The sequence below is a fragment of the Cannabis sativa genome, chromosome X (genome assembly GCF_029168945.1).
Source record: "Cannabis sativa cultivar Pink pepper isolate KNU-18-1 chromosome X, ASM2916894v1, whole genome shotgun sequence".
NCBI classification, from domain to species: domain Eukaryota; kingdom Viridiplantae; phylum Streptophyta; class Magnoliopsida; order Rosales; family Cannabaceae; genus Cannabis; species Cannabis sativa.
Genome location: NC_083610.1, coordinates 34,647,066 through 34,667,300, shown reverse-complemented (window position 1 = coordinate 34,667,300; position 20,235 = coordinate 34,647,066). Strand labels below are relative to the sequence as shown.

The window sequence follows — 20,235 nt, the reverse complement described above, 5'->3', positions numbered from 1 at the left end:
ACGGCTATTTTATTAATTAAGCCTATTAGAACTGATAGAATAATAGCATTCTTTAAAAATACTAAAATGATCTACATTATTTAAAAATATAATTTTTTTATTTTTTTTTTTACATTAACTTTGACTATTTTACTTCTAAAGACACTCTAATAACTATTATAAATATATTAGTTATTTAAATTATAAATTATATAACTTTTTTTGCTTTACTTTTTATTAAAAAAAATGATAACTTCAATGTCAATGTAAGAATTAATACAAATTCTTAGAATAATATTTATTTCTTTCTAATAGTATAGCACCTTCATATTTTGTCAACTAAGATGTTTACTTTAGCGAGTATTCTCCAAAATTTCATCTTTCAATATGCTTATTAAGAAGAAGAACGAAGGAAGGTGGAGGCAATAACTATGTTACGTATGAGATAGAATCAATATATTATATGAGGCCCTAAAGAAAGAAATGAAAATGAAAGAGAAATTCATCAAAAAATATATATATATAAAATAGAGAGAATTGAATAAATAAATTTGTCGAAATGAAGAAAATAAATGTGGTCCAGCAGAAGCAGTTGAGAAGAATTAATAAATAATAAAAAAAGGCATTTCGTTTATTTCCAGGTCCAATAGATGAATCACATATACTGCCACGTTAGGGTTATAAGGGATGGAATTAGTTGGGAATCATAATTATTGATCCGTACTTAATTTACATCTTTTAATTATACGTATCATATTGTCTGTTATATAACTATATATATAATAGATAATACATTTATTAATTAATTTGTTTTATTTTTGGTCCATCTATTTTACATGCAGGACAAATATAGGCTTATTTTATTTTATTTATTTATTTATTTTTGTAAGGAATATAGGCTTATTTTTAGTTAGCTATATATGTAGAAGAGAACTCAAAATTATTACACAAAAAAATATCAACTACTTTTGATTATTACTATTTTCTTTTTAAGAAATAAATTCTAACACATTGTAATTTATTGCAGCTAGCATATACATATGTATTCTTTTCTATATATAAAAGGAGGCCTTCCTCGTAGAAATTGGAGCACAAAGTCAGTTTATTAATTTAGACAGAAAGTATATCGTCAGAGAGAGAGAGAGAAAGAATATGGCTTCTACGCCTGGAATCCTCACCGAATGGCCATGGAAGCCCCTTGGAACCTTTAAGGTACCTACTAATAATATATCTTTAGTTTCCATTTTTAATTTTTTTAGCCTTAATTAATCAAATCCTTCCCATGATTAAGATTATACTAGTTCCAATTACTGTCGATGTTATTTCTACAAATTTTGTTTTTCCTTTTAAACAAACAATATATATATATATAGCACATGTTATTATATACATGTTTCATTTGTACTCAGATCTCTCCCATTAAGACGGAAAGAAATTAAGAAAAGAAAAAAAAAACAGAGAAGAGAATTTTCAGTAATAATGAGAAAACATTTCTATTTGAGAAGCTCTTACGGGCTTTATATATAGTTTTTTAATATCTAATGTCTATCTTATTATATAATTATACTATATACACACACGCTGTGATCGATCATTATAATATAATTAGATGGATTTTTTTTGTGATAACTAAAGGTAGTTGATAATATCTTGCTTTGTCTTAACCCGTACTCTTTATTTTATGACTTTTTAATAACATATATATCAACACCTATTGTACTACTACTATATGATTTATTCTTTTTTTTTTTCTTTTTTGAAAGAGTATATATGATTATTAAAAGATATATGTCTAATTATTATCTATGCATTTTTTCAATTTAATTAATTAATATTGTTTTTATTCTACACTTTATGTATACTTTTGTAACACACAAAAATCTCACGCAATTAATAATAATAATAATAATAATAATAATAATAATAATAATAATAATAATAATAATAATAATAATAATAATAATATCTTTAGTAACCTTCATCTTTATTTTTTAGGGTTTGTACTAGTGATATTTATAATTATAATTCTAATGATGAAATTATATCACGTTCATATATATCAAAATACATTCTTATACTAATTTCGTACAATTTACAATATTATTATTATTATTATTATTATTATTATTATTATTATTATTATTATTATTATTATTATTATTATGATTATATGAGAAAAACGAAACTGGTATTAAGTGAGTGAGGTGGAAAGGGGAGAACCAGAGAACAGGACAATGACTGCTGATTTCTTAAGACCCACTTCCTTAATGGACAATCGATCATCAATGATAATAGTAAAAGATAGACTTCATTTGCTTTGACACTTGTGTCCCGTGTTAGGACACTTGTGTCCCGTGTTAGGCCTGTTTCTATTTTTTGGCTTTTTAAAATACGGGTTGTGTCGTGTAGCGCCATAAAAAAGTATGGGTCGTATCGTACTGTGCCATAAAAAAATATGGATTGTGCCGTGTCATGCAATAATGTTATAGAATAGACCCGACACCACTTGCAAACCCAGTAGTTTCGTGTTGTGCTCAAATTCGTATCGCATTTTATTAGACTGATCTATTTTTCTTAAATAGACCAACACATTTTCTTATATGGGCTCAAATTCGTGCTCCATATTTTTACATTTTTATTGCAATTGATGAACTAATTACTAAAATAGCTCATCAATAGCTAATTACATTTTTATGTTTTATAATTTTAATTACTTTTACATCTTTCTTCAACAATACAATCATATAAAAAATAATTATAAGTATTATAATTTAAATATTAAAATTATTTTAATTAATAATTAAATATTTATCATTGTTATTATTATTAAATTATCGGGTTTTTTAATATGTCGTGTTTTTGAGTTAATCTGTTCGTACTTACGTATCGTATTTTCGGGCTTGTTATATCGTGTCGTGGCGTATTATATATGCTAATTTACAATACTATGCCGTGTCGTGTTTAAGTATATATTTTTTCGTGCCAAATTGTGATTGTTTGGTGTGTCAAAAAGCTTTGCCCATATTTACAGCACTCTCTATCTTTCTCTAGTTTTGCGATGGATAATACTTATATGTTATTATAAACAAAATATATGCATTATTATTTTTAAGAAATATTTAAAGAGATTATATTCTAATAATTTTTTAAGTTATAATTTCAATATTATGTTTTCTTAATTACAATTTGTTTATGCTGAATGAACTGTAATATTTTTCTTCTTTTGTTTCTAAATATATTAAACCAACAAAAAATTGAAAAGATTTCATAAAAAAACATAAAATTGAAGAAGTGTGACAGATCATCACAAACTACGTATTAATGGTTGAGATGGATGTGGATGTGGGTATCAAAATGGTCCCCCAACAGCCTCACAACAAATGCCAAACTCTAATTATTTTTCTGATTTTGGAAAAAAATAATAAAGTAGATATATATTTATCTCATTTCATTTATATAATAAAAAGAAATTTTTATAAGATTATACTAAAAATTTGAAAAAAAATTACAAAATATCTTAACACTTATAAAAATATATTCTTCAATAAAAATAATAAAATGTTATATATTTTTTTTGTTTTATAAATTAATTATAATTTATTTATAGTTGTCATTTTTTTTATTTATAATTAATTTATAGTTATTGTGAGGTTTTTTCGTTTTTTTTATTATTAATGAGAAAAATAAATTTTTGTAATTTTAAAAATTTAAAACTATATTTTGAAAAACGAAATTTATATAATTGTAAAAAAAATATTAGCCTTAAAATATAAATAAAATTTAAAAAAATGTATTTATTCCCTAATGAACATATGACTAAAAAAAATAAAGAAACATGTACTGCATGTGCTATTTATTATTATGTTTTCAGAGCGAAACATTTGATCATTACATACCGTACGTTAATTCAATTTTGTTGTTATTAGTTATTACTATACTTTTGCCTACCCAATCAATACTTTACTTTGCAAGTTTTTTGCTGAAGAGTTTTTTCTTTTTACCAGTGCTATGTAATGTTTTGTTAGTGTAATTAGAATTGAATAAAAAAAATCATCCAATTCTATAGTTTGGTTGATGAAAAAAAGTCTCCAAATATTTTGAGGAGTGCTAATTACAATCTCTTATAGTTAACTTATGTGTTCAAACTCACATATTTGAATATTTTTTTAATTTTTTTTCATGGGAGTATTCGTTATAGTTACAATATCATTTCTGTAAATTTTTAAAAAATTCTGAATAGTTTACCGTACTTAAAACAGAGTTTATGATATTTTAATTTACTACGCGTGTTCAAAAAAATTGAAAATTATTTTCAACACTGTAAATTATTCGAAAATTTACAAGAATGATGCTGTAACTATATATAACGAAAATAGAAGTTGACTAAGAGATTGTAATAGGAGATTGACGGTAGCACTACTCAAAAAATTTTGTTTGAGTATTGTTATTTTGTGCTCAACACCAGTCTGATGTGGCATCCTATAGTAAAGTGAGAAATTTACATTTGGCCCTTTAATTGGATCTAATTTACAATATTGACGTTGGCTTTTTTTATAATCATGTGTATTAGATGTTTGCCAATATTTTCATTTATTTTTTTCTCTTTCTCTTTTCTCTCTCTTCTCTCAAATTTAAAAAATAATTTCTAGTCACATTGTTACTCAGTTCACCCTAAAATATACTATTGTGATTTATTGTTCAATGTGAACATTTCAAGATGTGGGAATCATATTTGTTTTGCTATTTCATATAGTGATTAGTTATTATTATATATATATATAATATTTTAATCTTCATTAATATTTATTTTAGAATTTAGTTAAGTGAATTATATTATATGATAATTAATTAGTTTCCACAATAAATTAGGATTACCAAAAATATATCTTAAATGATATTAAAATACCACAGTATGTTTTAAACTAATTATTTGGTAATTACTAATTTAGATATTTAAAAAATTTGCTAACAAAATATGTGATTTATTAAGAGTATATATGTTTTTTTATGATAGTAACTTAAATGTATGTTAAACAATATAATATAATCTAAATATGAACATATACTTTAAAAGTAATTAACAAAAAGGCAACTAATTAGTTTGTTACCATCTTAGTAAATTTTAGATAAAATAATATAATACTTTATAATAACTTCAGAAATATGATTGGTATATTAAACTTTTTTAAGTAGTTGAGTCACTCAATCTTTAGTTAACCAAATATAATAATTTTTACTTATTTTTTTAATTTACCTAATAAAATTATAAAATCTATAACTATATAAGAGTGAGAATGTTATTTTTGACTTTTTACAATAAATTACAAAATTATTCTTATTTACTTTGTTAATTACCATTAAATCCAAACTAATATTGTAGTGAGTTATTAGTAAAAAAAGAATTATTAGTAATCTATATAAATAAATATATAAAAGAGCGAATGTTGTCTTGGGCTTCTTAAATTACAAAAATGACCTTTTTTTCTTGTTAATTACCATTAAATCCAAACTAATATGATAGTAATTTATTAGTAAAAATATATATTTTTTTAATATTCTTTTGAAAAATTATTCTCTTAAAGTAATTTTTTTTTAATAAAATATTTAGAACTCAAGAAGTATGTATGACAAAGTATCTTATTATTTTATAATAAATTATTAGAAATAATATGAAAAATAATTTTGATAAATACATTAATACTTTAGGTAGACATAATATTAAGATAGTTCTATTTTTTATATACAATATTAAAATGCATACATATATATATATATATTTAGAAAAAATGTTTTATAATATTATTTTAATTAAGATGATGAAAATTTAAGATTAAAATATTTAAATTTTTATTATCTAATATAAAATATTAAAAAAAATTATAACATAATTATAAAGTAGGAATACATATTTTTATTTTTCTTTATATCTTTGTGGAGTTTCTTTATTTTTTTAAATTTAATTTTTCTTTTTTTTTTAAAAAAAAAAAACTACTCAAATTATAGTAAATATTACCAATGGCTTCCTTAGTAATATTTCGTTATGTTTTATATAATTTTCTAATAATGTAAAATTGATTTTGTACAATTTGAAAGTTCTTGTGAAATATATATATATATATATATATATAATTTTGACTAATTTTAACTAATTAAATAAATATTTGTAAGACAACTATAAATTTTTGATTATAAACTATATATATTAACAAATTGTTTTTCAAAAAATGAAGAGAATGCAACTGAAGATGCACATTACAGTGCTATAGAATCTTTTGATAAATTTTGAATAAATTTTTATACTAAAAATATAATTTATCTTTATATATTTATACTATTAAAGAAACAAACTATCATTAATTAAAATATTAATGAAATTTTTTATTTTTAGGTGCACCACGAAATTCTCTTATATATATAATTAGGGTCTATAGGTACACCATATAATTCTCCAATATATATAAATAATTTATGTCATTTAAAAAAAAGGTTTTATGTAAATATATACATGGTGATATATATATGATCCAAAAATGAGTGTACTTGCATCTTTATTATATTTTATATAGGTATAATTTTATTTTTATAAATGGTGGTCTATATTGTATACTCATTTAAAATATTATGTAAGTATTTTTTTTTAAAAAAAAATAGAGTAATTTATATTTTTAAAAATAAGATTTAAATAACATATTTTACAGAAATATTAAAAACAACAAATACAACTGTAATATATCATATCTTTGGCCCTAAATTTATTTAGAATTAATATATATAGAAGCTAAATAACTAATGTATGTATTGTCTTACAAACATAATAAAATAATAACTATTTATGTGCTAAAAATACGATATAAATATATATTGTACAATTATTTTTTGGAGTATATTTTTAATTTTTTTATATTTATATATATTTTTGAGCGGGGATAGTCTTCACTTTACAAATAGTAAACCGTGAGAATTAATATTTAATTAATTATAATAAAGTGATATAATATTTTGTAGTAATATTGAGTATAAGTAGTATTTTTTCTTAATATTTATATGGTCATGAATATTTTGCTCTACGTGCGTAGCACGTATAACTTTACTAGTATATATAAAATTATAAATGTAATTTATTGATTTCTAACTTACATCATGAGTAACCAAAAACAATAATTCGAGATTAATTGAAATTTGGGTAGTGAAACTTGAGGTTAGACATATTTAGCTGACGCACTATAATAATAATATTAGTAACATTATTATTAGATACAAAATATGTAAATTATTATATTTTCCTAAAATTAAAAAGTCATTCATTTCGATTTTTAGGTTGATAAAAAAGTGAGTAAAACTAAAGATTTTTGTTTGAGTATTATTTTGTACCTAAGACCATCTTTAATGGAAATGGAAAAGTTGATCTATATTTGGTATAAATAATAATTTTGTGATATTTTTGCATAACTTTTATTATTATGCTCTAATGCATAATTGTTAATCTTAATGCAAAATTTAATATATCATTTAATATTCATCTCATAATTTATTAAAAATATAAAATAATAATAATAATCATACAATAATAAATATAAAATTTAATAATAATTATGAAATCATTTAATGTAGATGAGCATGCAAACTAAATTTTAATAAAAATATTAAAAATAGCATAATAGTAAATATAAATTTATAGCATTTATTGTTATACAAATTTTGGATCATATTATATTGTGATATAAATTTAGATAACTTTTTTGTTATGTGAGACATTTGCATCATATTTAGACACACCATTAGAATAAATTTTTGACAAAGTGAGCCATATTTTATATTTGCATTACTTATTTATATATATTTTCATTGGAGATGCTCTAACAACACTATATTGATGTAGTATATCCTATAATTAATCAACGAATTTTTATATTATTTATCAAATTAAAAATATATAGAATCTGATATTGAAATACACTATAAGTCACCTCTTAAAACACTTAGCATCTTAATTTGGTCTTCAGCATTTTCCTTTTCTTTTGACAAGGTAATTACATGACAAATTTGTATTACACTCAACATTAATAATCATATATAGAATATTATTTGTTAAGCCTCTCTTTTCTAATAAAACTGGTCCTTAGAGCATGTGCAAGAGACGGTATATTTTCATATATCCCGTGATTATGGTCTAAGGAAGCTGCATTTCACGCAGCATTTTAAAGTTTTGTCTACAGTGCACGGTATATATGCCGTAGACACTGCATATGTATTATATATAATTTAATTAATATTTATATATATTTATAAAATTAAGAATTATTTTTTAAAAAATTTTACAATATATATTTTTAAAGTGATGTATAAATTTATTCCTATTTGTTTTGGCACCCGAAAAAATTTTTTAGTAAAAAAATATTTTTTTTTACATAGTCGTGTATATTATAATTATTTAAGAAATTTTACAAAATTTTGAAAAATTTAGAAAAATTTAACACGTCGAAAATAATGCACTTCTTTAAAAGTGGCGCACTGATATACTCCAACCTGTTTTAGCATTCGAGAGACTTTTTTAGTTTTTTTTTATGGTCGTGTACATTAAAGTTATTTAAGTCATCCTGCAAAATTTTAAAAAATTTAGAAAAATTTAACACACCGAAAATAAAATTCAAACTTTCTCTCACGTGACTCTTTTATTTAGAGGGATGCATTATAAAAACATATTATAATATTTTTTTTTTTTGTAATTATTGGTTTGATTTAATTTGATTTAATTTTTTTCGAATATAATATTTATTCTCTAATTAATATTTATATTATTGTAATATGATATTTTAGTTTATAGATTTTCGCCAATTTTACCGTATTATTATCTTTAATTTAATTAGTAAATTTATTTAAATTATTAATTAAATATAATAATTGTTGTAATTTTTGTTAATTAATATGTTATTAATTTTTTTTATTTTATTAAAAAATTAATATAATAATAAGAAATATTTTTTTAGTGTAATTTTTGGTATTGTGGTTGGAGTAAAAATATTTTTTGACACTAAATTTGGTAATAGTGCAACACTAAATTTAGTGTGTCGTTGGAGATGCTCTTAGCAATTAGGTTCATATTGATTTAATGCAGTAGAGTTAGTGATCTTAATTATTATTTGATGTGGTGAACGGTTAAATAAATTTAGTAATTTAAAATACAATCTATAACGAATCCGATATAACTAATTTTAGTAAGTAATATTGGTTTATATATTTTATTGATTATTAATTTTTGATAATATAATCGACAGCATATACTGTTGCTTCCATGGGCAATTAGGAGCACATATTACTTTCTGACAAAAGATACTCCAGATGAAAGAGACTTGTCCACATTTCTAGTGTTTCCATTTCTGGTTTGGAGAATGATTCACAACCAGATTTGGATTTCATTGTCTCGATACATTAATGCCAAAGGCAACAATCGAATCCTTGATAGAGGTCTTGAGTTCGATCAAGTCGACAGGGAAAAAAATTGGTAATTAATAATTAATTTAGTTAATAATTGTCGTATCATTAATTACATATATATATATATATATATATATGAATTAATTATTATTGTTCTTCTAATGATCGTATTATTCAGGGATGACCAAATATTGTTTAATGGAATTTGGTTTTACGTGGGGATTTTCACAATCGATGGAGCACAAAACTTACCGCTATGGAGAAGTGATGGAATACTGATAACAATTCTTCTTCATACTACTTTTGTGGAGTTTGCATACTATTGGCTTCATAGAGCTCTTCACCACCATTACTTGTACAATCGTTATCATTCTCATCACCACTCTTCCATTGTCACCGAGCCCATTACTTGTGAGTAACTAATTAATAACCTCATATATATTATAGGGCAATTAATCAATATCATTAGTAGTTTTTTTATTAAATGAATTGTGATGTATTATATGTGTGTGTCTATGTAGCTGTGATACATCCATTTGCTGAGCACATAGCGTATTTTGTGCTTTTTGCAACTCCCATGTTGACAACACTCTTCACACGAACAGCCTCCATAGCATCCTTTGCTGGTTATATGACTTACATTGATTTCATGAACAATTTGGGTCATTGCAATTTTGAGCTCGTTCCTAAATCACTCTTCTCTATATTTCCACCTCTTAAGTACTTCTTGTATACTCCTTCGTAAGTTTCTCTTTCCCCTGTATATATACAAACGTAGTTGTACAATTAATTGATCTTCATTATTGTGATATGCATATCTGTGGTACATTTTCAGGTTCCATTCATTGCACCACACTCAATTTCGAACCAACTATTCATTATTTATGCCACTTTATGACTATCTATATGGAACAATGGACAAGAGTACTGCTAGTCTTTATGAAACATCGTTGAAAAGAGGAGAAGAATCAGCTCAAGTGGTGTACTTAACGCATCTCACAACACCGGAGTCTATTTTCCACTTACAAGTAGGATTTGCCCACGTGTCATCAAAGCCCTACGTGTCACCCAAATGGTACATCATGATGTTTATGTGGCCCCTCACTCTCTGGTCCATCATGATAACTTGGATTTATGGCCGTCCATTTGTTGTGGAAAGGCATCGTTTTAATCGACTCAACGTACAAACTTGGGCTATACCAAAATACAAGCTCCAAGTACGTACGCAATTAATATAATATATATTTAATAATCATATGTAATAGTAGCCTTACAGTATTCGTACTTATATATAAAAGTTATAATGTTTTTTTTTTTGTAGTACTCTTTGCAATGGCAAAATGCATCAATCAACAGCTTGGTTGAGGAAGCCATACTTGAAGCTGAAGAGAAAGGAGTTAAAGTTTTGAGTCTTGGTCTCTTAAATCAAGTAAGTAATATATGTATAGTGTCAGTGTCAGTGCATAATTTTTACCATTTATTTAGACAATACGGTCAATCTTGACCAATGTATAATTATTAGGATTGTAAGAGCATCTCCAAGGACACACTAAATTTAGTATTGCACTATCACCAAATTTAGTGTCAAAAAATATTTTTACTCCAACCACAATACTAAAAATTACACTAAAAAAATATTTCTTATTATTATATTAATTTTTTAATAAAATAAAAAAAAATTAATAACATATTAATTAACAAAAATTACAACAATTATTATATTTAATTAATAATTTAAATAAATTTACTAATTAAATTAAAGATAATAATACGGTAAAATTGGCGAAAATCTATAAACTAAAATATCATATTACAATAATATAAATATTAACTAGAGAATAAATATTATATTCGAAAAAAATTAAATCAAATTAAATCAAACCAATAATTACAAAAAAAAAAAATATTATAATATGTTTTTATAATGCATCCCTCTAAATAAAAGAATCACGTGAGAGAAAGTTTGAATTTTATTTTCGGTGTGTTAAATTTTTCTAAATTTTTTAAAATTTTGCAGGATGACTTAAATAACTTTAATGTACACGACCATAAAAAAAAACTAAAAAAGTCTCTCGAATGCTAAAACAGGTTGGAGTATATCAGTGCGCCACTTTTAAAGAAGTGCATTATTTTCGACGTGTTAAATTTTTCTAAATTTTTCAAAATTTTGTAAAATTTCTTAAATAATTATAATATACACGACTATGTAAAAAAATATACTAAAAAAATTTGTCGGGTGCCAAAACAAATAGGAATAAATTTATACATCACTTTAAAAATATATATTGTAAAATTTTTTAAAAAATAATTCTTAATTTTATAAATATAATAATATAAATATATATAAATATTAATTAAATTATATATAATACATATGCAGTGTCTACAGTGCACGGCATATATACCGTGCACTGTAGACAAAACTTTAAAATGCTGCGTGAAATGCAGCTTCCTTGGACCATAATCACGGTATATATGAAAATATACCGTCTCCTTGCACATGCTCTAACTCTACTCCCACCATAGCTAATATCAAATACCCAATATCTCTACCAATATATGATTAATTATTAAGATTATACAGTACTATGGAACATGTAATAGTAGATTGTGAGAAATAGAATGATTGAAATTAGAAAATGTAAACTACTGCAGAGTGAAGAGCTGAATGCATATGGTGCACTCTATGTGAAAAGGCATCCTGAGTTGAAGACTAAAGTTGTGGATGGCAGTAGCCTTGCAGTGGCAGTAATACTCAACACCATACCCAAACCCACAACCCAAGTCCTGCTTAGAGGCAAAATTACCAAAGTTGCTTCTTTGGTTGCCTTGGCTTTGTGCCGCAAGGGTATTCAGGTAATTTTATTATTAATAATATAATATTATTTATTAAATTAAGTTGATGATTTTTTAATAATAATTACATTACTTATTTTCTTCAGGTGGCAACATTGCGAGAGGATGAGTATACCAAACTTAAAAACTTTTTACTCAATGTTGACTCTAAGAGTAATTTGGTTCTCACCAAAAGTACTTCTTACCAGGTATTAATGATATTAAAGCTGGATAATATTGACTTAATAAATATGAGAAATGATATATATGGTCAGAATTAATGGTAATTATATATTTATATAAATTTATATAGGTTTGGTTAGTGGGAGATGGATTAAGTGAAGAAGAACAATTGAAAGCTTCAAAAGGAACCGTATTTATTCCTTTCTCTCAATTCCAACCTAAGAAACTACGCAAAGACTGCTTCTACCACTACACTCCTGCAATGTTAACTCCTAAATCTCTCGAGAATGTCCACTCTTGTGAGGTACAATATATAATAACATTTTATTTATTTATTTATTATTCGTATTAATTAGTTTGTTAAATATATATAAATAACAGTATTAATAATTAATTAATATATGAACAGAATTGGTTGCCAAGAAGGGTGATGAGTGCATGGCGTGTAGCTGGGATAGTACATGGCTTAGAAGATTGGAATGAGCATGAATGTGGTGTTATTCCTACCACTAATATTAATAATAATAATAATGCAGATTTCTCTCATTTTCACAAAGTTTGGGAAGCAGCCCTTCGACATGGCTTTCAGCCTCTCAACAATATTTCATCTACCTAAGTTATTATTATAGTATAATAAGCTGCTTTCATATTATTAATTATATATATATTGTTTACACTAGGATAATCTTGCTATAAGTTTGCGTCTTTTCTTCATATGATCATCATAAGGTCCTCGCATTGGCACTTTGTAGAAGGCCTTCTCTATTAAATTGTGGCTGTACTAGTAATACTATGTTTGGAGCACTTTCAAAAACAAAACAAAGAAAATATGTTCGGTTGATGTTTTATATTGCTTTAATTAGTTTAATACTAAATTTTAAATATAATACAAAATGCATTATGAAATATATTGTTGGAGGATTTTTATTTATTTATTTAATTTTTTTTTTTTTTTGAAGAAAAGCGTTCATATATTAGATAAAACGAATTAGACCTCGCGGTCATTACAAACAAGATGTTCAGGGATCGAGGGAATAGGAATGCATCCCAACCTCTGGTAGGTAAACGCCCTGGACAGCAAAATTACAATTCTTACTAATATTAGAGAAAATACAAGTAAAAAGAAAGGGAGGATCTAATACAAGATGAGACATAGTTCTCAAGCTCTCACATGGACTCAATCCGGTTAATAGCGTTGATAACTACCCTTGAATCACTTTCAACAATAATAAACTTAAAGCCATAAGTCTTCGCAACGTCCAGCGCAGTGCTGCAAGTCACTGCTTTACCACATGGCGCGTCAGCAAAATCCAATTTAGAAGTATGAACCCAAATCTGCCCTTATTCAAAGATTATTTGAACACTTAAAAATAAATATTTTATTACTCACTTAGAATTCTCAGAGAATATAGTGCATAATTATATGTGAGTAAGTAAATAATTAAAAAAAGACACAAAAATTATAGTAGTTCAGTAAGAGCTCGACCTATCTAGCCTACTTCTAAAGAGATCTCTTTGTTGTATTTTATTATTCAGCCCCAGCCCCCTTTGAATGGAGGTGGATGCACCTACTTATAGGTATGGTTACAAAAGTATGGCCACAATTAGACAATACTACTACAAAATTAGGTTTTTCTGACTTCTTTAAATAGTCAGGTAAAATATATCTATCTGTCGGTCTCTAAGGCCATCGAAGAATAAGTGACGGTGGAAAACTGTCAGGAAAATTTTTTCTCGATTGTGCAAAATCGTAGATACTGAGCAGTATACACTACAAGAATCATGGGCGTCACCAAAAACACTATCACTGACACCATAACTGTTGGGTTTTATGCGCTAAATAAAACTCATTTCAATATAATCAGATTTACTTATTAATATAGATCAGAAATAACATTTAATGTTGCATGGTTCACATGATTTATTTCATAATTATATGTACATAATGTATGAATTCATCTGAAACCCTTTTCACATACTTGATCCTGTTTATTGTGCTGTCAACATATTGGAAAGTAAACATGACTATGTGAATAAAGTTTCCTAGATTTATCAGACATAGGGTTTTACTGATATGATAATCTACAACAAGAGTTTACTTGCATTTGGAGAAATGCTATGTTCTTTCCAGAGCATTGGTTAAAGTAAAGCTCAGGCTGGATGCATGGAGTTTGCATCGGAAGGGACCGATATTGAACTTTGACTTAGATTTATTAAACTTACCGTAATATCTATTCAAGTCAATATCGCCTAGTTGATCATAGATCAAATGATCTTAATCCTGTTATGATTAGGCTCAATCTCAAGAGGCTATTCGTGTTCTTTGATTTGTTAGTTAAGCCTACTTTTGGGTCAGGGTGATACATACATTTTGGGAACACGGTAGTGCAATTGAGTGGGAGCGCTAACATACACATGGAATCTATAGCTTCTATCTGGCGAATAGTAAGTAAAGGATGATCTCCTTCGAGCTTGACCAAACGAAAATAAATGGTGGAGATCTCATTTCACATAAGCTGAAATATCATTTATACAGGGTTAAGTGTTTTAAGGATTAAATGCATTGTAGGGTGTAACGGTAATCTAATCCCTTTACAGTGTAGATCATTCATATAGAGGATCATTGATCAAATTAGGATTATAACAATGGATAACAAATGATGCGTCTATATGGTGGAACATATAGAGCATTCTATATAACTGAGAGTGCAATTCTAAGTTCTATGCATGGATTCAACGAAGAATTAATAAGTTAGTGAATTTTAGTAATAAAGTCTTGATCTACTTATTGGAAGCTCGGTTATATAGACCCATGGTCCCCGCACTAGTTGAGATAATATTGCTTGTAAGGCTCATATAATTGGTTTTGATTAATCAATTATAATTCTCAATTTAGACTATGTCTATTTGTGAATTTTTCACTAAGTAAGGGCGAAATTGTAAAGAAAGAGTTTTAGGGGCATATTTGTTAATTATGATACTTTGTATGGTTCAATTAATAAATATGATAAATGACAATATTATTTAATAATTATTTATAGTTATTAAATAGTTAGAATTTGCATTTAAATGGTTGAATTTGAAAATTTGCGTTTTTGAGAAAATCAGATGCAGAATTGAGAAAACTGCAAAATCCAAGTAAGGCCCATTACTGTACATGGCCGGCCACTTGGTTTGAACTTTAAAATGATATTTTCATTATTTTAATGCCAAATAATTCAAACCTAACCCTAGTGGAATGCTATAAATAGATAGTGAAGGCTTCAGGAAAATTACACTTAAATTTTCTATTTTTCCTTCAGAGAAAAACCTGAGCCTTCTCTCTCCCTATCTGGCCGACCACTCCCTCTCTCTTTCTTCCCTTTTGAATTTCGAAATTCTTAGTGTGAGAATAGTGCCCACACACAGCAAGTGATACCTCAATCATAGTGAGGAAGATCGTGAAGAAAGACTTTCAGCAAAAGGAGTTTCAGCATCAAAGATTCAGAGAAAGAGATCCAGGTTCATATATTGATAATGTTCTGCTACAGAAAGGAATCAAGGGCTAGATATCTGAACGGAACGAGTCATTATATTCCGCTGCACCCAATGTAAGGTTTCATAAACTTTATATGTGTTTATTTCATCGTTTTAGAAAGTTCATATTTAAGGTGTTAATCAACATACTTGTGAGTAGATATAAGATCCGGGTAAAATAATGTCCAACAAATGGCCTCAGAGCCATGGTAATTGATTTGCTTCCAAGAAATTTGGACTTTAAAACGATTGTTTGATGTTTTGGATGGTATCATGTTGTATTGAGTGTTATTTGATGATTGATTGATGTTTGTGAATTTTCGTGAAAAATAATTGAATATCTGTTTCTGGAATTACTTTTATTGGATAGTATGGAAAAAATTAAGCAAGTTACTTTTTTACAGAACTCAATTTCGATTTAATTTGAATTAGTTATGATTTTTTGAAGTTTTGAAAAAATCGGGTTGTGTCGCTGCACCACCTGCGCGCGCAGAAATCCTGCCAAAATCCACCAGCGCCGAGGTTGCACGCCCATGACACCCCAGCACGCGCGCGGACGGGTATGCACAGCATCCCGTCCGTACAACTTGCAATTTTTTTGTTTTTCTTCGTTTTTTCATGCTTTTTCATGGAATTAACTTCCGATTTTTTGTGTAGTTCTGTATTTATACATTTACTATTCCTAATTCAATTCTAATTATCATAATGAATTAATTTAATATTTTTTAAATTTAATTCATGATATTAGTGTAATTTGAATTTGAAATACTCAATATCTATCTTTTTTGCTTAATTATTTATCTTATTTTTAAATTTGATTATATCTTATCTTATTTTTAAATTTAAGGTGAGATTTTAAATTTTTAAATTAAATCTTTTTTTTAAATAATTTGACCTTATTTAAATTTAAAATAAGATAACTATAATCATGTAATTTTAAATAGATGTAAGATATTTTGCTAACTTTTAAATTTTGTTATTTTATTTATTTAAATTACATTTAAAATCTAAAAAAGATATTCATTTATCTTTTTTAATTTTTTATTTAATTTTTATTTATAAAATAACATTTAATTTTTAAAAGTAGTTAGCAAATTTTGAAATGATATTTAGGTTGGTTGAAACCTAATTTTTCAAAATTGTGGGTTTAATTTTAATTTTTTTTTTTAAATTTCAAAATTTTATCAAATTTTTTTTAAAATTTTCGAAATTATTTATTTAAAATTAAATAAATCCTACATCCAACTATCCAGCTAACCTTGTTGCAGGAGTATATGTTTTAGCTTGTTTGTAAGTTTTTAAAACCTATTATTGCTTGATTGCAAATAGCCATGGTTAACTTGTTGACAGATCCAATGATCTGATTTTAACTCATGGCTCCCTTGGTCAAGTAAATAATTTGTAACAGGTATATTTACAATCTTCTTTCATCTGTGTATGACCTAGCAACATGATAGGACCCATCCAAAGTGTGCCTGTGTGAGGCTATGTGTTAAATTTCATTATAGATGCATATAGGTTAATGTTGCTAAATAAAATATCATAGTTCTTGATAGATTTTATTTAGGCCCATTTAGTTTTTGGGCTTATTCAATTAATAACAGTTGTTCATTTTAAGGTTAAATTCCTCTCTTTTGGGCCTTGTGTGAGAGTTGAGAGCCATAGTAGTGGGTACGACATACTGAACCAAGCACCCCCTCACATGAACTACCCCAATTGTGAAGGCCCATTTGCCTGATTTGAATAACTGTACTAGGTTAATCAAACTAGTTTAACCTAATAAAATTGATTAGCAACATAATTAATTTCATTTATATTGAAATTAATTTAAGAAAATCATAGTTTAAAGAATTTTATTCTAAGCTAAACTATGTGTATTTTCTTGTATTTAATTAAATATAGAATTATAACCATCTAGATTCTTTTGGAAGCTTAATTTAAATTTTTCATTAAATATTCCTATTTAAGTTGACATTTAGTTATCTATAACTAACCAGCTTAAATCTGAATATCTTTTGGATTGAAAATTTCAAAATTAAGTTGAGAAATTTCAGGCATTGGTTATTAAGATTCTTTAGATATTTTTTTAAGATAATATCTTTTCGAATATTAACTTAAAATGAAATATTTTCAAATTAAGTGGTTACAACTTAATTTTTGATATTTAATTAAATTTAAATTTGAAAAATATTTAGGTTCTAGATTTTTTCTAATATAACTTAAATTAGATATTTTTTCAAATTTTGTGGAAAAGATACTTAGTCAAATAAGATATTTTCTAGATAGTTATTTCTAGACTACTTATTATTTCTAATATTAAATAGGAAAAATATTATACATTGTGAAATTAATTATTTATATAATTAATTTTGGTACAATTTATTTTAAGTATATTTTTTCCTAGTATTAAACTATAGATTAATAATTAAGCCTTCTCTACACTTAATTATTTATTTCTTGAATTTAATACATTTAATGAACTTGAAAATTAAATATCTAAGTTGATTTTCATCATCATACTTAAATATTTCTTTTTCATGACCCTTAATTAAATAGAAAATTATTTTTAGTTGAAATTTATTTTTTCAACTAAATTTAAATAATTTTCAAAATATATTTTTTCTTTATTAATCAAATTTCGAAATTGCATTTCTTAAATGCTGGAATTTCGAATTTTATTTGAAAAATAAATTAAAGTTGTAAATTATTTATTTTAATTTTGGACCAACTTAAATCAATAATTTTTTCATTTAATGATTAATTAAAATAAATGAAGTAAAATATATTTTATTAGAAATTTAATTAATTAGTCAAAAGAAAATCTAGATAGGTGATATTTTTTCTTGAAGTATTTTTCTAGTGTATTTAATTAAATAGAAAATTAATATTTAAGTTGATTTTCATCATCATACTTAAATATTTAAAAAATTTCTTATATATTTAATTAAATAGGAAAATTATATTTTTTGTTGTAAATTAATTTTATTAATTAATTTTGGGCCAACATTAAATTAGAATAATTTTTCCAGGATTTATTTTTTATTTTAACATGCATTTTCGAAAATTGTATCCTTGAATACTTTAATTTTTCGAAATGCAATATATATTTATAGAAAATTAAATTTGAGTTGTAAATTAATTTAAATTAATTTTGTAACAACTTAAATTGAATATTTTTCTAAATATTTATTGGAAATTATTACTAAGATGGAAATAATTCATGTTATTTTCATATCCATCTAAGTAAAAATTTATAAATATTAAATTAAAATTTATATTTAGAATTTTTCATTCTAAATTGGAAATTTTAATTAAATAAATATATATTTAAAATAAATAGATTAAAATAAATATCAAAGAAAATACAACTCTCTTTAAATAATGAGCTTTATTATTATTAAGATATTCGATCTCCATTGTTGGTCTTACAAAAGTTAAATGTTTTCAATATAACCTGGAGACGCTAGACTTCGTCCCCTTGTGGATGGTTATTCGTTGAACGCATTTAACACCGTAAGATCTCATTTGATAAGTGTTTTGTAAGTTTTCGTCTCTATTAGACTCTCCCCTACGGTGACTACTTAGAGATAAACTTATAAAACATGAAACAATGGTGGAAGCTCATAAAATGAGAATAACCTTGACTCTCGCCTACCGGGACAACGTTGGATTCTTATTTTAATCGAATATTAAGGTTGCTAAAATGGTTTCTATTTTAGATGAGCTGACAACTCTATTCAATGAATGATACTTTGACTCTCGCCTACCGGGACACTGTATCAGTTTGTTGGAAACCTTAGAAATTATTTAGGATTGTATGTTTTAGTATTTTCACTTGTCATTCCTACTTGCTATATGTTTAATAATTTCTGAATTGTGTATGAATTTATATTGAACCATGTTATTTTCTGTTATTAAGTTGTAGTTTAATTTCGAATCTTCATTGTTGGTCTAACATGTTTGTTTTTCTAATGAGATAAATCCCTAATAGATTTTCACCATTAGACATACATAATAGTGTTAGATCTCGAAAGATAAATATTGTATATACAACATCTAACTGTTCATCAATTGATGACACCTTAGATGTTGGGTTTTATGCCCTAAATAAAACTCATTTCAATATAATCAGATTTACTTATTAATATAGATCAGAAATAACATTTAATGTTGCATGGTTCACATGATTTATTTCATGATTATATGTACATAATGTATAAATTCATCTGAAACCCTTTTCACATACTTGATCCTGTTTATTGTGCCGTCAACACATTGGAAAGTAAA

General features: G+C 25.4%; 1 protein-coding gene across 1 annotated transcript; it reads left to right on the top strand.

Annotated features, from left to right (window-relative positions):
• The first annotated feature begins 863 nt into the window (after nucleotides 1-863).
• LOC115713286 (very-long-chain aldehyde decarbonylase CER1) lies at nucleotides 864-13,338 on the top strand. Its single transcript, XM_061106492.1, has 10 exons — nucleotides 864-1,191; nucleotides 9,255-9,481; nucleotides 9,593-9,825; nucleotides 9,936-10,155; nucleotides 10,250-10,631; nucleotides 10,736-10,843; nucleotides 12,070-12,270; nucleotides 12,357-12,458; nucleotides 12,563-12,736; nucleotides 12,842-13,338. Exons 1-10 carry the CDS (start codon nucleotides 1,132-1,134, stop codon nucleotides 13,046-13,048), a joined length of 1,914 nt encoding a protein of 637 aa, XP_060962475.1. The 5' UTR covers nucleotides 864-1,131; the 3' UTR covers nucleotides 13,049-13,338.
• The last annotated feature ends 6,897 nt before the right edge of the window (nucleotides 13,339-20,235 follow it).